Source organism: Scatophagus argus, chromosome 10 (genome assembly GCF_020382885.2).
Source record: "Scatophagus argus isolate fScaArg1 chromosome 10, fScaArg1.pri, whole genome shotgun sequence".
Lineage (NCBI taxonomy): Eukaryota > Metazoa > Chordata > Actinopteri > Scatophagidae > Scatophagus > Scatophagus argus.
The window spans coordinates 2,123,002-2,141,318 of NC_058502.1; the positions used below are offsets into that span (position 1 = coordinate 2,123,002).

The 18,317-nt window shown below is 42.0% G+C and overlaps 1 protein-coding gene across 1 annotated transcript in view; it reads right to left on the reverse strand.

Moving 5' to 3' along the window:
- Nucleotides 1–18,317, reverse strand: part of LOC124065854 (pro-neuregulin-3, membrane-bound isoform) — a 284,845-nt gene that overhangs the window by 89,563 nt on the left and 176,965 nt on the right. The window contains exon 2 of the mRNA XM_046401682.1: nucleotides 16,324–16,453. Within this exon, the coding sequence (XP_046257638.1) occupies nucleotides 16,324–16,453 (130 nt within the window). The remainder of the gene's footprint in view (nucleotides 1–16,323; nucleotides 16,454–18,317) is intronic.

Genomic DNA, 18,317 nt, shown 5'->3' on the forward strand with positions numbered 1-18,317 from the left:
AGCAAAATATGGAGAAAATTCTGCATTAAATTATTATCCTATAGTAAGAACAAACATTTAAAAAATGGAAAAATGAGAGCAATAATGCAGAGAATTAAAAAAACATTAGAAGGAGAGTAAGAAGAAGATAAAGTAATATATGCAGTGTGGTTTTAAAATTATTCTTCTTTAATCACTGGAAACAGTGTTAAATTACTGTAGGCTTCAGAATGTGGTTAATCGTCTTTAAAGTTAAACTGGATAAGAAGCATTAAGCATCTGTTTCAACACAAAAAGTCACTCTTTTCCTCATTAGCCACAAGTCACATCCTTATAGCCGTCTTTATGCACAAGCATGCATGCAGGCGCTGGAGTACAAAAGGTGTGTGATTCTGCAGAGGCAGAGAAGTGACCCCCCTCACCCACCGATTTGCTGTGAATATCACTGCACAGTCCAACACGCTGCGGGACATCTATACATAACACACACACATACACCTTTTGTCACTGAGATGGACTTTGTAATGTCTTAAATGTGTTCCCTGGGGCCTTATGTGCAGCACACACCTGCTGTGTCATGTAGCACTGTTTGAATTTATGCTTATCATTTGACACCTGTAGCACACATGATGAGAAACAGTCAAGTTGCAGCAGCCGAAATGTGCTGATCCTGGGAAGCTTTTCTGGAGAGATGAAACACATCGATGTTGGGAAACACGACTGCAGGGTTTCCAAGTGTGTGGAAGCACACATAGTCGATACAGGCCTTTGGGCTTACGCAGGAAACAACAGCTGTGTTGTGTTTGGACACGTGTTTGAGCCACTGTTATTCTAACCTACAAAACACCAAACTACACCCAAAGCTAAACCTTGCAATAACCCAAATACCCAGATAGAACTGAGTGTCTTCAGTGTGAACCCTAAGAGTGTCCAGATGGTAGGTGTGACTCTGCAAAATGTTTTTTTAATCTGTCAGTATCTTCAGATAATTAACTACATTGCCTATATCACCTGTGTCTCACCTCCTGAACCATCCTCAGCCCCATATTTCTGACCTTCACTCTCAAAGTCTTAACAGAAATGAACTGAATGACTGAACTGGTTTCTATATTTAGACACAAACAACCACATTGCCTGTGCTTACGTCCAACAAAAACCAAGTCTTAACCCACTGCAGACTATCCTACCTTAAAAGGTGGCTTCACTGCTACTGCAATCAATCCATTTGTTAAGAAACAAGATTTTGGGTTCAGATAATAACACAAGAGTCAGTGGTCGGCTTCAAATCCTCTGACCGTTTCTGGGCTGAAGAGCAGACGTTGTTAATACAACAGGTCAAAGTCTTGCTCAGTTCTTTGTAGTGAGAAGTACAGCGTGGTTTATGCTGGTGACAATTCAAGGTCGGCTAATTAATATTTTAGAAGGACATTTTCAGTCCCCTGTTTTTCTTACTCTGACTGAAATAGCAGTATGTGCATGTGATTTCCTTCAGGCAGTTTGGACTCACAAATATTTGACCCAATCACAACATCATGAAAGGATGAACGAAGGCAGGAAAAAAATCCTTCGAAGTCAGTCAGAGGAGAGTAGATCTGATGGGACTGCAAAGCTTGACAGATAAAGATAAAATCCCTGGTGGTTTAAAGCAGTTAAACCCCTTTTACCTGTTTGAACACTTCACTGAATACAGTATCATTATAAACATTATTCTGAAATATGAAATGTTTTTAGTTTCGGTACTTTAAGTATATTTCAATGCTGATTCTTTTGTAAAATTTAAATGCATGTCTCTTACATCTAACAGAGTATTTCTACACTGCAGTACTGCTGCTGTTGCATCAGTACAAGATCTGAGAGCTTCTTCCAACTCTGGATGTCCTAAAAGACAAACATCTGCTCATGGCTGGGACCAGCTGACGGCCACTGGAACAGTTTGTCTCATCCCCTTTGTCAAAAACATGGAGAACCCTGTTTACTGTGAAATGGACCCCCCATACATATGCAGTGATAGTGAGAATATGACACAATATCCTCCAACAAACGTCCTGTTCTTTCCCCTGAGCGCTGAACTTGGCTGAGGTCTTTATTCCTTAATTAGCTCTCTAAGAGTGACCGGCTGGCCTGATGTAGGTTTTATTCCCTCAGTTATCATTCCCTCACACGCACGCACGCGCACACACACACACACACACACACACGCACGCACGCACGCACGCACGCACGCACGCACGCACGCACACACACACACACAGTCTCCACTGCTCTCTACTGTATTCAATACCAGCATGACCTCGGTGTCAGGCCCACTCCACTCGTCTCTGCACATATTTACCCACAAGAATACATATTTATGATTCCCAGGTGTGTGTTTGTGTTTGTGTGTGTGTGTGTGTGTGTGTGTGTGTGTGTGGTGACTTTATACTTCTACTTTTTGGCTCATTTGTAATGCGTAAACAATTGGCCAACAGAAAGACAAGAACTGTGAAGAAGTCAGAGCTCACATGCCTTATAAAATCCATACACAGAACATAATAAATAAGCACTAAATAGTACAGTATGTATCCACCAATACATGGTCATTAGCCACAAACCGTACGAAAAAATACCAAAAAAGAGATGCATATTGAAAAGTCTTACTTTGCTCTGGTGGTACAACACAATCAAGAACAATGAGATACTTCCAGAAGTTAAATTAAATTGTAGGAGTATATTCCTCTGAGAATTTATTAAGGTAAAGAGAGACTGTAAAGGATCCAAAAAGCTGCATATCATTTCACTATGTTTCATTCACTATGCCTATTAGCAGCTGGCCACAGCACAACTCCCGAAGCTTTGATGTTGTGTAATTATATCTCTGTAGTGTACAAAGCTCAAAAACCTGAAAATATCCTCGTCTCATCTGTATATGCATACATACATAGATGGGTGAATAATTATCAAATATAAGGCCTGTGGAGAGAACATGAAAAAGAAAAGGAAAATAATAAGCTTGGTGTTTCTTGTTCTTCTCTTTCTCCAAATAACATCATATAAGTTAATGTTCATGCAGCCTTCAGGGAATCTGAGATCAAATGCTATTAATTCTCTAAAAACATTAGTTGGAAATACTTTATATACTGTATACTAACCCCATCAGTTGTTTGCCTGCCGGCAGTTTGAGGGTCACAATAGTAAACATGACAGGAGTTTTCACAGCGTGTGCATGTGTGTCGTTTTAACGTAATTTTAGCAAACAGATTTTATATTATCACACTGGGAGACATTATCAGCCGCCCTCATGAGCTCCTCAGTCACGATCAGCTGATTTATAACACATATCAAAGTTAATTCCACTGACTTCCGCCTCACGCCGCTCCATCTGCAATGCTGATCGATCTGCCCTTTGGATCTCCATAAGCCAGTCTGCTGTACACTAATAGAGGAGGTATAAAGTTACTTTGTGACCTTAATAAAACCTTCACTCTGTACTTTAGCTGGCTGCCGCCTCGTGAATCAAGCGGCTCAGCGGCAAGCCGACATAAAAGCAAACGTCCCAACCTGCTCTGGATGCTGTGAAACTGTTCAGCATCCAGATCCACTCCTTGTACTGTTCCCACTTTCACAATGTTTGCTGTGAAAGACTGTGCGACACAGAAAGCGCCAGACGTCTTCTGTCTCAGGAGGGAGACGGAGAGGGGGAGAGAAGTGGAGGAGGAGGAAATCAAAAAAATAGAAATGAAAGGTTGAAAGGTTACCACAATGAAGGATTCGGTCTGAGCATCTTGCACTTGCTGTTGCTCAAAATGTTGCAAAAATATCTCCATGGAAGGTAAAAATAGAAGAAGAATATTTTGCCTTCACAAAAGGTCCACATTCTAATCCAAAGGTCATTTTGTTTCAGCAGAAGAATTCCTCAGAGCGACGGACCACAGGGAGCATCCAGCCAGACTTGGTAAAATACTGAACTGTTGCAAGGTCTCAGTATTTAGTGACTTTTGGAAAATTTGGCAATTAGCAAATCCCACCACTGGGCCTTTCAAAAAAACAAAAAAATCAGTAATAGTTTTCCTATTTCTTTGGCACTTCATTCCTCATTCCCCAAGCACAACAAAGCGTTTAGGTTGTATTTGCAGCTGACTTTTCGGAGGCCTTTTGTGCCCCGCATTTCACAATGCGAAGCCAGCGCTGAGGCTCCACCGGAGAATGAAAGTTTGATGAAGCCCTCTCACTTCCTTACAAATTATTCACTACAATCCCAACGCAGACATGCAGTAATACACAGTCAGAGTGGGGCATGTCAGTGCAGCTAATGAAGTCAGGAGCGTGAATCCCACGTGTGTTCAGTGGGAGCCAGCTGGACATTTGTTTAGCAACCCGACAACGTTCTCCAGAGCCGAACATGACGACTTCATGCAAAAACATTTTATTGTTGCAAGGCTAACATGGGAAATGTTGAATCAATGGGCCTGTGTTCGTTTTCCGTTGTCATTATCTTAATTGTGCCTGGGACCTGGATAGCAGAAAGTCTAAATGAGTCAAATTTGAAAAGTGGAGTTGAAAAGCAATAAACACACTGTATTAAATTACTTAAGTTTCTGAAGAGCCACTGTGAAGCTCAGTGTGGTGGCTCCAGCTGTCACCAACTTGGCAAAGCCTGACCCCCATAGAACTTCTGGCTAATCCAAAAATAGGAAAAGAAGTGAAGCACAGACTTCTTGGACCGTCTGTAAGTGCAATGGGGGGTCTATGGGGACTGACTCAGTATTGGAGCCAACCTGAGATGACAATCCAAGACAGTGTAATTTTTGGCACTTCAATGTTGGTTTCATTTTTCAGCCCCAGAGGGCGACGCTTGGTTGTGACATGTTCTCCTTTTTTTTACTGTCTCCCAGAGTTAAGTTAAGGACAGGAAGACAGACAGACAGACAGACAGACAGACAGGAGGACACAGTGGCTGCTAGTTCACAGCTTTGACACCCCACAGTGGATTACAGTTGGTCAAGTAGGACCCCAGACAAGACAGGAAAACCAACTGTAAAATCACGAGCCAAAAAGTTTCTGAGGCACAGTAAAGGGACAATTTGTGCGGCGATGAATGATTTGGAGTAACGACAGGAGAGAGTTTTTCTTTTCCTTTCACTTTTGTCATATCTAATGCAAAAGAAAAAAACCCCACAGCATAAGAAAACTTAATTTAGGTCTCTAGTTTTTGGTCCCACACAGCTTGCTTACACAAGAAGACACAAAAGAGAGCACAGACTTTTAGACAGATTAAATGGTCCCAGCAGGGTGTTTTGAAGCAGTGCCCCAATTACATATGACATATTCATTTTCAGTTTGCTGTGCATTCACACTGAGACGCCGATGAAAAAGTAAGTCAAACCCTTCAGCGAGCGTGCAGACCACATTTGCTTAGAGTCAATGAGCAGTTTGTCCCATAATTCAATGCAACAGAAAGTGGGGGAGCTAAAATTAAAAGCAATTATGTATGCTGGATAACAAAAGAAAAACATGATTTGGCTGGAATAAAAACACTTTGCTTGGCGTTTTTAGACTTCTGACTGGAAGCGGTCTTGTAAAATTGGTTGACTGAATGTGTTCTTTAATTTCTTGCATTTTAACAGCAAGAATGGAGATAAGTAAGTAGAGCAAAGTATTTGGAATTGGGCCGCGGTGCTGAGCTACACTCTTCCCTCCAGCCGAGTTAGTGCGGTGATGGAACTGTGGGTAAAAGAAAAAAGTCACCTCGTGGTTAAATAAGATTATCTAAGTTTAAGTTTGAGCGAGCTGAAACAAGCCTCCGGTAGAGACATCATGTGTACCTATGAGTTCCTATGAGTCATGAGTAAGTATCATCTGCGTAAAATAAGTCAATACCTTGTGAGACATGGGAAAATTTACTGGACTAGACTTATTTTATTATATAAATAGTTCTCTTACTCTGATCAAAAATCTAAAGTTCAATTCTGAGGCTGTTCTGTCAAGAGTTTTCTAATAAATTAGGGACTTGTGATTAAACCATACCAGTTTCAGGCTTCCAGTTAGTCCCATCCAGCTATAGTTCCAGGTTACGTCTGTCCCTTCCTTCATGTGCATGCTTGATCCTGTATTAATAATTGAATGTTTACAGTACATGTGCTGGTATGTTTGTGCCTTCATAAGTGTGTTTGAATTGTGTGTGTTTGTGTGTCAGGTTGAGTTCCGGTGATATGAGAAGTGCTAGACTTTGACACGGAAGCTTGTCAGCATCCATCACAATCACTTCCATCATCTCCTCTCCTCTCCTCACATACTCTTATATTCCTCCTTCACTCACTCCATCGCTCATCCACATGCTCCTCTTTTCTCTCAGTAACAAGCTGACAGGCGGTCGGATGTCAGGCAGGCCTACAGTACGCCATGACATGTCCTGACAGATGCTGGATTTAACCTATGGCCAACATGACCAGAGCTGGAAGATGGAGGGGCCCCTATATGCTCAGTCTGCGCCTGAAGCAAAGCATTGTGGGCCTGCAACCCTGAAATAGTTTCTCCACTCTTGGCCAGGCACAAACAGCCCTGCAGTAAACCGAAAAAGAACAAAAAAAAGAAAAAAATAGAAAAATAATGGCTCCATTATTGGCCATGTTTCTGCAGCACATGATTATCTTTTTATAGCCAGCAGTGTTTGTGTGCACACATAAACACAACCACCCACGCTCACACTAATGCACCCAGACATACACACACTCACACTCATGTACACATTCTATTAAGCCGTTAAATGCAATAAGAAAGATATTATATGCAGATCAGGGAGCACAGATAAGAAATCATCGGCAATGCATGTGTAGTTAATCAGTTCAATTGACAAATTAGCATTCAGTATTTTTCATTGCTTTCAGCCAGCGATATTATTAAATGAAACCTGCAGGTTTTAGTTGATTCATCATGACTCAAATGCCATACAAGCCAAGTTATGACTATGCAGCATGATTCATATTTCATATTTATTTATTACTTCTGATTCTATTAAAGCAATAATAAATTTGGTATAGAAAAGTGTTGTTGCTATTAATATGTGTTGGAACTGAATGTTATTTTCTCCCTGTATTGTGAATAGTCTGCAGGAATTTTAGTCTTTCAATCAACTCCATCACACACATTTTCTGAGAAAGTGTGTGTTTAGTCTCAGCTGCAGTCATGACCAACAGAGTCAAACTGTTTAATAAGAGCCAGTTAGGTCTTGTTGCCACAAGGTGACGAATGCTAACATGCATTGCTTCTTGCTTCAGTCTCGTTATTGGTTCTAGTTCCTGAGGAAGTGAAGAAAATTGCAAATTAGGCATATAGTGTCAGTTCTGACTTACCATGTATGGGCCATCATTCTTATGGGTAGTAATAACACTGTTCTCACTAAGGTAATATTTAACATGTGGAAATGAGGTCAACACGTAAAGAAAGTCCAACAGCAGGCCGTAATGAATTATGCTAATAGTTTTGAATATCTCTCTTACTCTCTAGTAAGTACTATAAGTGTGTATTGAGTCAGGCTTACATGAACTACGGCCTGGCATTTTTCAGACGTGGGATACACCAACAGGGTCTATAATGACATCTCATCTTTGCAGCTCCAACAGCTTCCACTCTTCTGTGAAGGCTTTCCACAACATGTTGGAGTGTTTCTGTGGGAATTTGTGCCCATTCATGCAGTAGAGCATTTGTGAGGTCACACACTGATGTTGGACCAAAAGGCCTGGCTCACAATCTCCGTTCCAGTTCATCCCAAAGGTGTTGGATGGGGTTGAGGGGTTAAAAGAAAGGTCTTCCCCAAACAGTTGGAAGCACATCATTGTCCAAAATGTCTTGATATGCTGAAGCATTACGATTTCCCTTCACTGGAAGTCAGGGGCCGAACCCAAAGCCTGAGAAACAGTTTCCACACTGACTTTCTGGTTCAGCTTTGACCTACAGCGCAAAGATGCACTTATAACTGACATCACACTCAATGTCATTTCTGCCTGCAGATAAAGTAGTTGAGATAATCTGGTTAACTGCTGTGCTATTTTAAAAACTGTAATGTTAAGATACAAACATGGGATTCAAAGGCCTAGTCAGAAAACCAGTGCTGTCGCAGTACACTGAAACACAGCAATGCTCATGGAATAAAAGAACAGACAATTTCTGGCTTTCACGTAAGACTTAATTGTCAGTAATTGGAAAAAGACGTCCCAATAGGACAATTACAGGGCCTGTAGTTGAAGATGTCAAAATGGCCATTAGCCGAGTGTCAGCGTGACAGTAACCTTGACCAGATTTTAAAAGGAAAGCATGAAATATTCATGAACCTTTGATGGAGGAGGAGGAGCATGAGGGAGCTGCTGTATGCACAGTGTGTGCATCCAGTCCTCTACGTGAAACATGCATGTGCGGGTGTTTCAAAGAGGGTTACAGGGTACATGTGTACTGACTTGTGTGTGTGTGTGTGTGTGTGTGTGTGTGTGTGTGTAATCAAGCCACACTCTTCTGAGAGCACACTGACAGAGGACAGCTTCTTGTTAGTCAGAGTGGGGGAAAGGCATGTCTGGGCTGGAGGCGCCGCTGCCTGCTCAGAGCTCACAGTGAAAACATACATCAGCAGGCTGCTGTAGCTCCCAGGTAGCACCGGAATTCCACACCCACTTAATATTGCAGACATGGCTCGTCTTCAGTCTCGCTCTTCTGCTGTCTCTTTCAATCTGTGTCCCTCTTCCTCTGTTTCTCTCTTTCCTTTATCAGCAATCCTTTATGTAAATATGTAATTTTTCTCTGCACCTTCCTCTTCTCACTGTCATGCTAGTTTTCCTTTTCTTTCTTCATACGTGCTGAAATTCACTGCTGTGCCACAGCTTTGTTGCTGGAGAAAAGTTCCCCAAGGTAGGCTTGACTCTGTAGCCAGCTAAGCCCCCTGTTTTCTTAAAAAAAAAAAAAAAAAATCAATACTACTTCTTTGTGCTATCTTTTTGCATTTATCCAGAGTTCCTCGTCCTGCAGGAGAGGCCAATACAAACTCAGAGTTTTGGAGGAAAAGCAGGATTCATTTGCATGCATTTGCATCCTATTAACACATCAAACCTGCTGACTTGAAAGGGATGCCTTGATTAGGAACACCACCAAATTGCTGTATGTATACTCCCTCACTCGTCTCTCCTGTCTTCTCACGATCTCCTCAGCTCCCTCCCCTCTGCCTCACTGCGGAGTTACTATACACTATACAGTACACGACTTCTGTGTGTCTGTGTGGCTTTTGTCTTTCACCATAAAATCAAGATCTTTCTGTTTCCCCCGAGCATCACAGGTTTGGCTGCACTGTCAACATTTTAAATCCATGTGTGCACGTGTGTTACATCTTCAAGCAAGCCTACAAATTGCTTATGCGTATGTTGTGAGTGAGATGAGCTGATCGTGCAGGCATTGGAATATAAATGTGCTCCTATATCGCTGCTCACTGATTTACATCACTGATTTATGTAATGAAATACACCCTGGTTGCCGCTCACTTCAAAAGCACAGCAGGAAGTGAAATCATCTTTATTACATCAGCTTCCTCTGTGCCCAGTACTATGAACATATTCCTGTTTTTCAAATGCTGGACAGTCATTAAACTCTCTCAGCTGCAAGTGGCAAAACATGTGGGACAGTCCACGATCACTGAACATTTCGAGAGCATCGAGGATGTCATAAAAAACACAGAAAGGTTGGTTCACTGTAGTTTTCCACGAAATCTTTTTTCAGGCTTCCGTCTCAACACAAAAGATGTTGGTTTAAATAATCCTGTTTGTTCTGCAGTTGCATCCAACTTTATTTTAACGCAAGTGTGTTTTTATTCTTCAGTTGATTGTTGTTGTGCAAAATATCTACTAATCATAAAAAATAAAATAGCAGTAAGACCAAAATTAAAAGCCATCTGTATTTCACCCGACTGTTTTAGGAGACTCTTCATCAAACTGTATTTAAAACACCTACAGTTGGCAAAGTCAGGGTCCAGCTGCCACAGGCGGCGAGGGTTAGTCACAGGAAAACATCGCTGTGATTAATGAGTGTCATTAGTCCAAGTCTACTCGTAATAGTGTTGAATTTGACAATTATTTAAAGCTTTCAAGGATCACCATCTGCGGTGCACATCCCATTTCTTTATCTCGTGTCACTTTGTGCTAGATTCATGCCGTGTGTGTTCTTACACCCACGTAACACCACCGAATCCAGCAACAGACAACAGGAAGCTCTCATGATGGCTTTAACAGATTCAGTCACAGGATTTCTTTCCCCAAATGAGAACATTCACAACATTATGTTTGGCTTTAGCAGATTGAGCATACACACACACATACACACACAATGCATATGTGTATGTTTGCAAAAGAGCCTTAATTGGATACTCGGTGCTGTTTACCAATCTGAGTGAGCTAATGCTATTGCACAGTTAAACTTGTTAAATCTTGCTAATTAAAACTAACAAAGACGTCAATAGAAATCAATGGCGAAGTGGAGAAGTGGGAGAGTCTCGGAGACGGCATTGAGGAGTTGGCTTGAGAAAAGCCACAACAACAAGAAAATTACACACTAATGAGATATAAACAGCAGGTCAATGCTGCATTGAGAGTACTGCGATGTACACACTCATGGACACACAGCGGCACACTGCCCACAGAAACATTACACAGGGGTGGCCAATACCGACAAGACAGCAGCAAGTCAGAACAGGCTGGAGTGTATCATTATTACTTTATTTATTATTATTAATACTTTATTATTATTGTTTTGGTTAGCAAACACTTCAACATGCAGTAAAAAGTAGCAGCACTGGCATTGTGTTTCTCTTCCTGTTGAATGTAAGTCGATGCTCACGCTTCCTTCAGCTCTGCTCTGGTTTCCACCTTCACTTGAGTGAAATAACCTGGTCTTCTTCTCCAGCTGGTTGCTAACTTTATCTCTCTAGTGTTTGTTGCTGGGCAGGTACTATTCAGTGGAATACAGAACTTGTTTGCCACTGAAAGCAGCGAGTTCAGTCAAAACAGTAGATGTGCAGCAAACTAAAACAAGTGGCTAAAAGAGGCTGAAAGCTCTGTTGCCGGGGGATCATTCTCTAGACTTGTGCAGTCATTTGATGGATTGTTAATGCATAATTGTATGTTGATTTGTGAATCTATTCAAGTGCAAAATGAAGCCGAGTCGGCTATAAAAGGAATATTAAACAATGCGGTTGATTGAAAAACAGAATGATGTCTGATTCCTCTGCACTTTACTGACTGCATTAAGGCCCAGACTGAGCCGCTAAGAGATCATTGAGTCTTCATTGTGTGCTAATTAAATCAGCATGCAGTGGTGAACTGATGTTTGACCACCGTCTCTCACACTCTTCAACTTCTCTCAGTCACCAAAACAAAACAGGAGAAAATTTCATCACGCGTTTCCTGGCTCATATTAGTCTCCCTCCCAGCTTTCCATTCACAGACACGCCGAGTGCTCCTCTTGGCGTCTTGGAGGATTCACTCACCGAAAGCAGTGCGTTCTAGTCACAATATGCGGCCTCTTATCTGTTTAATTTTCTCCCACCTCGAAAGCGTGCCACGGCATCGGCCTTGTTTATTACTGTCAGAGAGACACCAGTCGAACTCCCACTGGTGTGCCATTATTATCGCACAGATGGTGATGAGGTCTGAGAAGGATAGACGGCGCAAAGAGATGAAGGGAGGGAAACCAGAGCAGGGATAGCAGGATATGGAGGAAGACAAGAAGAAAGAGAGACCGAGAGGTGTTTTCCTATTTCACAGAAACCACATGATTTTCTGTATTGCATGTTTTTTTCCTGTAATGGCAACACACCTTTACACTGTTCACAGGAGCACACACAGAAACATAAATGTGCACTTTAGCATTCCATATAGTGAGAACCTGACACACCTTATCCCAGAGGCTTTCTCCTGTCAAGGTAAATCCCTGCTGTCAGAAACAACATGGCACAGAATGCAGTGACCCCTCCATATATTCCTTGACCCTTGCTATGCTCACTGCTTGTATGTGAGGGGGCTTTTGCAGTGAGTGTGTGTCTTTGAGTCGGCTGGAAGTGTGTGTCCTTCTTCATGACCATCTACACACGTAGATGTGTGAATCCTAACCTTAATTCTGTAATTAAATTTAGGCCATTTTTAACCATTTTTTTTTTGAATGTGCTGTTGAAATCACAGAGGGAATGAAGGAGCCACTTGCAGCTGGGAGATAGCAATTTTCGATGCCAATTTGTGCAATTTGTAAAAATGATATTGCAATATATGCACCCCATAATAATGTAGTAAAACAGTGGGACTCATGGATACTTCAGGTGTCTCTTCTTCTTTCATATGCGTTTTAATCTCCTTGTTTACTAGCAGTTTAGATGTATTATTGCTGCCATGTTTTCAATTTCATGCATGCTTCTTGTTAATTGGCTTGCCAGTGAGTGTATGTGTGTGTACGTGCGGGGAAAGAAATGCTATGTATTCTACTGAGCAGTCTCAGCTTTGCACCTATGAGGCCAAAGTCAATCTGGTGGCGCTGGACCACGGCGGAACACTTTGAAAAAGCCTCAGGTTGGCCAGGAGAGGAAAGACTGGAGTCCAGAGAGACAAGGAGGATGAGGAGGATTGTGAGTGAGAGAAGGAGGATTACACTCCAGAAAGAAGTCATACGTCTGCTGCACAACCCTCCACCTCCTGCTGGTTCTTAACCTCGTGCCAACAAATGCAAGAGTAGTTGTCATCAAGTGACTGACCTTTGCACACTTACAGTATCATTCACATATTACTTCTATCTAAAACCAGCCCAGATATACGGACCTGCGGGTCTGTTATACCCTGTGGCTTGATGCTGGGCCATGTTCTGCCTCTGGTGGAAGCTCTCAGTCACAAAGCATATTGCTGTGGATCATTTCTCTCTTACTTATCCCTTGGGTAATCAATTCAAGATCAGTGGAACTGCAGGAGTGTTACAGCTTCTTCTGAAAACGATCCTCAGATGGTGACGGGTCAGCTCTCCAGCCCGCAACACGGTCTGGGCCACCATCTTATCTTCCAACACATAAACTGTGCCAGGTTTCTTTGTGTGTGTGTATTTGTTCCTTCCTTCTAGAGAGCATCTGTGTCAGACCTCGGTCTCATTGGTGGAAGCTTTTCAGGGATCTCGTCCAAACCAAACTCCCACTACCTCCACCTGCCGGGTGAGATTAAATTTCTATTGCTGTGGAATAGCCTCCAGACAGAGGGCAATGAGATGGGCTTAGCTAGCCATTGTTGCTAACTAAACTGAGAGACACGGAGAGAGACACTTTTTGCCCAGGCACATCAGAAGGAGGAAATAAATTATAAACAGACCAGAAATTGAATCCACTGCACCTCCAGAGACAGGATAAATAAACAGTGGCCAGTAAGAAGAGGTAGAGTTAAATCTCCAGGTCCTTTAGCTGAAGAGCGAGACTGAGACAATCGGGCTTTGTTATAAAGAGAGAGAAAGAGTATATGGTACAAGGGAGGGGAGGATATTTAAACAGACATTAACCGAACCACTAATTTACACAAAAGTTATCATTAGGGTTTTTGTTCTTTTTGGGAAAATCTGCTGAGAAAGTAGTTAATAAAATTCATCATCATACTTTTATAACTGAAAGTCTGGCCTCTTGCCACTTTGTGAAAATATTATCTTAGCACACTGACTAATTTACTGGCTAGCTGAGCACTAATGATTGAATGCCTGACTATGTTGCCGAGAGCAGTGAGTGTCTGTGTGTGTCTGTGTGTGTGTGTCTGTGATGGAAACAAGCAGGCCTTTTGACTCGCGTTGAATCCCTCCCCTGTCTGCGCTTGTCCCCGTGGCTTGACAAACGCTGCTCACCGACACCACTGAACAGCACTCTGGGGGACAGTTGGAGCTTATTTTACAACTAGTCGGGAGTGGCGCTTGATACTTGAGTTATGACTCTTAGGAGGAAATCATTGCAGAAAGGATCAAGTTTCATCTCTCAAATAAAAATGATTAATTCTGTGACAAATAACACCACAAACCAGCTTAATTTATCCCCATTAAATGTCCCGATTGATCACACTTTTACAACCTGATTTGTCTCAATTTGTTGCAAACACAAACTGAATCAGATTATGCATTGATCCTGTGCTTGGGGTGAAATTTGTCATTCTTTTGTAGATGAGGATAAATTAATCTCTAACAGCTTGTCAACTGAAGTGTAGTGTAACCTCTTTTTTCTTTCATGGTGAATTTTGGTAAGACAGTATTTACTTTATAGTCTTTAGTCACTTTAGAGTCTTACTCATAAAATATTCAAAAAAAGGCTTTGGATTCATAAAGTGAATCATTACCTGATTTTAATTCACCCAAGGTGTGACATGTTATCCCTTCTTAATGCTAAATGTTATTTTGAAGCAAAAACACTACACACACACACTTCATAGTTTTTCTGCGTGATCACACCAGCTGTTGATCACACAACAGGACGACATGCTGATGGTCCACATGTCTCCTTTAAGCACCTTTCTGCATAAACACACTCACACACATGCAAAGACAGTGTGTTAGAGGCCATCCCCATGGCCATCACCGCAAACATTCCCTCTTTAATAGCTGCACTTGTCCACAGATTATGTTGTCATAGCAACGGAGGCAAGCACGGAAAGAAAACAGCTCCTCCTCCGTATCCGACTCCTTGGCCCACACCTAGGCCTTTCCGTCCCGCTCGCTTCCAAAAAAAGCACCTTATAGCACTTAAATCCAAATGAATCATCCCACATCTGTGGAGCCACAGACTCACAGTGAGGTGTGATTTGTCATTTGCTTATGTTGTTGAGGGCTGTCAGCGTGCTGCTCAAAATGTCTGACTGGCCTGACTACATGCACCCACAACTGTGTGAGCTTGCCTGCAGATATTCAAATCCTTGTCTATTTAGAGAATAATATGCATCTAAAATAATCGTGGTTTCAAAATAAGATTGTACATGTGGAAGAATTCTGATTCCTGGCCCTGCAGCATACAGCAACCAGTTTGCTGCTGATGCACTGACAAATTTCCTCTGAAACCAGATGTTTTCCAGTAGTCTGGTTTGTTGTGTTCATGTAAACAACCTGTTTGTCAGACTGCATACACTATGGTGTTATGTGTGTTTACATGCACCACTGCATTTGTTGTGTTCAACTTTGTGAGTCTCACATTATCGAGCCAAAACTCACCCCTTGTTGTCATCCACACACACACACACACACTTCTGCACACATATGGGTCTACACTACCCCAGAGGAGGTGAAAGAGGCTCTTTGAAAAACAGGTCGGGTGGAAGTCCTGCGGTTAGATTCTGGAAGAAGTTGTTTTGGGACTTAATTAGTAAAGGGCCCACACTGGAACAGACTAAGTGCCCATGAGCTCTACTTTCAAATCTGGGACAACTGGAGAACATACACACTTAAAATGGTTATACCCATGCACACACACACAAAAGAAGCCAAAGAAATCTTTGTACTAATACAACAGGAAGTATTTTCAGAAGACGCAGCTCCCCTAGATACACGAGAATTGGCTCATATAAGTTTCCTGAAGGATTTAAAACAGTTACCCTGAATGCATCATCATAATCATGATAGGATGACGTATGTATATATGTGTATATATAACGTCATCATTAGGATAATATATGACCGAGAACTTGGATTGTAATGCATTTCTCTCTCTTTAGCATTGAAATTCAAACTGTAGTGAACACAAGCTGAGCAAAGCAGTATTGTACTCCCTGAAGGAGGAAACCACAACCAAGATCTCAGTTTGGCTGCTGTGTAAAACTTGACTATAACAGAATATGATGACTTGCTCGTCCTTTTTGATATCTGCTCAATTAAAAACAGTGCAAAAAGCAATATATCTAAGGCTTTACCTCGTCATTGCTTTTGTAAATATGTGCTTATCTGTGATACCAGCAACACTTTTCAAACCAGCTGGGGCAACTAAAACCTTGAATTAAAAAACACAGCACAAGAAACATGTCAGAGCTGTGTAATCATCTTGCCTTTTTCTCAGAAAGAATAAATAACATCCAGTGACGGTGTGCCAATCCTTCCAACAACCTTTAGCAAAAACACACAATATCCGTCTGAAAAAATGATTCACATTGCCCACTTATCTTTTCCAGCCATGTTCAAACAGCATTCAGGCCAAAGTGTCCAACAAAGCAGCAAAGCAGCCATATGACAAACCACAGCCACAATCTGAACAAAACTTTTGGAAATGCTTCGAAAAAAAGAGGCAGAGGGAGAAAAGGGGAGAGGAAGAGCAGGCACTCAAATAAAATCAACAACAGCCGGCCAGTCACTTACTTGCAGTGCTTGTGAGGCCCGCTCAGCGTCTCGATGACAAAGCATTCCCCACCGTTCAGGCAGTAGGTCAGGTCCTTCTCATGACAGGGTTTGAAATGCTCCGAGTGCAGCGGAGGGACAGTTGGAGATGCTGCAGGACAAACAAAGAAACTCTTTTTAGTCATGAAACAAACCTCAAATTTATATATAATTCTTTGCTCTCAGTGATGCCATTAATTCATCTCGCTGTGGTCTGGGAGCCCATTACTCCTCAAACATCATTATTGACTCTTTCTTGAGTCTACTGTTCACAAATAAATCATCATATCAGCCTAAATTGTAGCAGGAGAAAAAAAAAAAGAGCAGCTGGTCGGTTCTTCGGCAGAGGCTATTTACTCTCCATCCAAGGATCCAAAACATACTGCACATTGAGGATAATACCAAACACACTGTTGTTTGTTTAGACCCTGCAATGTCACCACCAGCCCAAGATGGATGGAGGACGGGTAATAATCTGTCCTGCTGTGATTAATACTATGTGGTTACACTCGTGCTGTTGGAGAGCTTGACTTCTCCCAGCGATTTATCACAACATGCATGGCTGACTGTGGACAGTGCAGACTTCTGAGGGAATCTGCTCCACGTACCTTAATGGATGATCTTATCATTGGAATTAATAAGTGAAGCACCAGTTACTTAAGAGGAAATGGTGAAAAGTGACCTGATATTAAAAAAAAAACAAACTGTAAAACCATGGAGCAATTAATGGTGTTCTAAGCATATTTGTGCTTGTTGGGGGATAATTTATAAAACAGGAAAGATAAATGGAAGTGTAGAGATTCCAGAGAGTTCATGGACAGTCATCCATCAGCAGTGTTTGGAAAGCCTGAGATGCAGTTGGTCGGGCCGAGGCTTTTAGACGTGGGGAGAAATCAGATCTGCATCACAGTTGATGTTCTTATTAATACCAGACCAGACTGCTGACTGTTTCCTTTGTGCTTACAAATGAAAAATGAGTCTGCTAAGAGCTTTCTGCAGCCGCAGCTCAGCCGTGTTTTTTAAAGTAGTTGGCTGAACGGTGATGAGCCAGAACTTCATGCTTCAGTGACTGAAGATCAGTTGCAGTCAGAGGATGCTCTCATTACCGCTCGTATACCGATTACTGTCTTAGCTCGTCCTTTAATGGTGCGTGGAAGATACATCCAAATTATGAAGATTTCTAAATCAGGAGATAATAAGAGATTAATAAGCAATGTTTGGAGGGGGAGAAGGGATGGGTGAAGAGAGGTGAGTTATTTCAGTATGGCCCCAAATCCCTTAATCAGCAGTATGAGGTGTGCGTGTGTGGGTGGGGGTGGTGGTGGAGGGTTAAATTATGAGATGCTGCATGGTGATAGGGCTCCAGGGATCTTAAATAACCCTTGGTAATTGGCTGCTGTGGGAGTAGTTTCCCCGTCAGAGGGAAGTCGAGTCGAGTCAGCGGTGAGATGTGGTTTTATAAGACGGGGATGTCAACAGGTTGGACATCATCACAACAGCATCTTAATCAAAATGGGAGCTTATTTTAAAAAACTACCATACACTACATACACAAAAGTATTGGGCCACACCTCTTTATTATTGAATTCAGGTGGTCAGGTGTGGTATGAGGCTGTTTCTCAGGGTTTGGGCTCGGCCTCTGACTTCCAGTGAAGGGAAATCTTAATGCTTCAGCATACCAAGACATTTTGGACAATGCTATGCTTCCAACTTTGTGGCAACAGTTTGTTGAAGGCCCTTTTCTATTCCAGCATGACTGTGCCCCAGTGCACAAAGCAAAGCTCCATAAAGACATGGTTGGATGAGTTTGGTGTGGAAGAACTTGACTGGCCCACACAGAGCCCTGACCTCAACCCCATCCAACACCTTTGGGATGAACTGGAACGGAGATTGTGAGCCAGGCCTTTTGGTCCAACACACAAAGCTGTCTGTGTGTTTAAGATGTAATGTCATTAAAATCCCAGTTGGTGTAATGT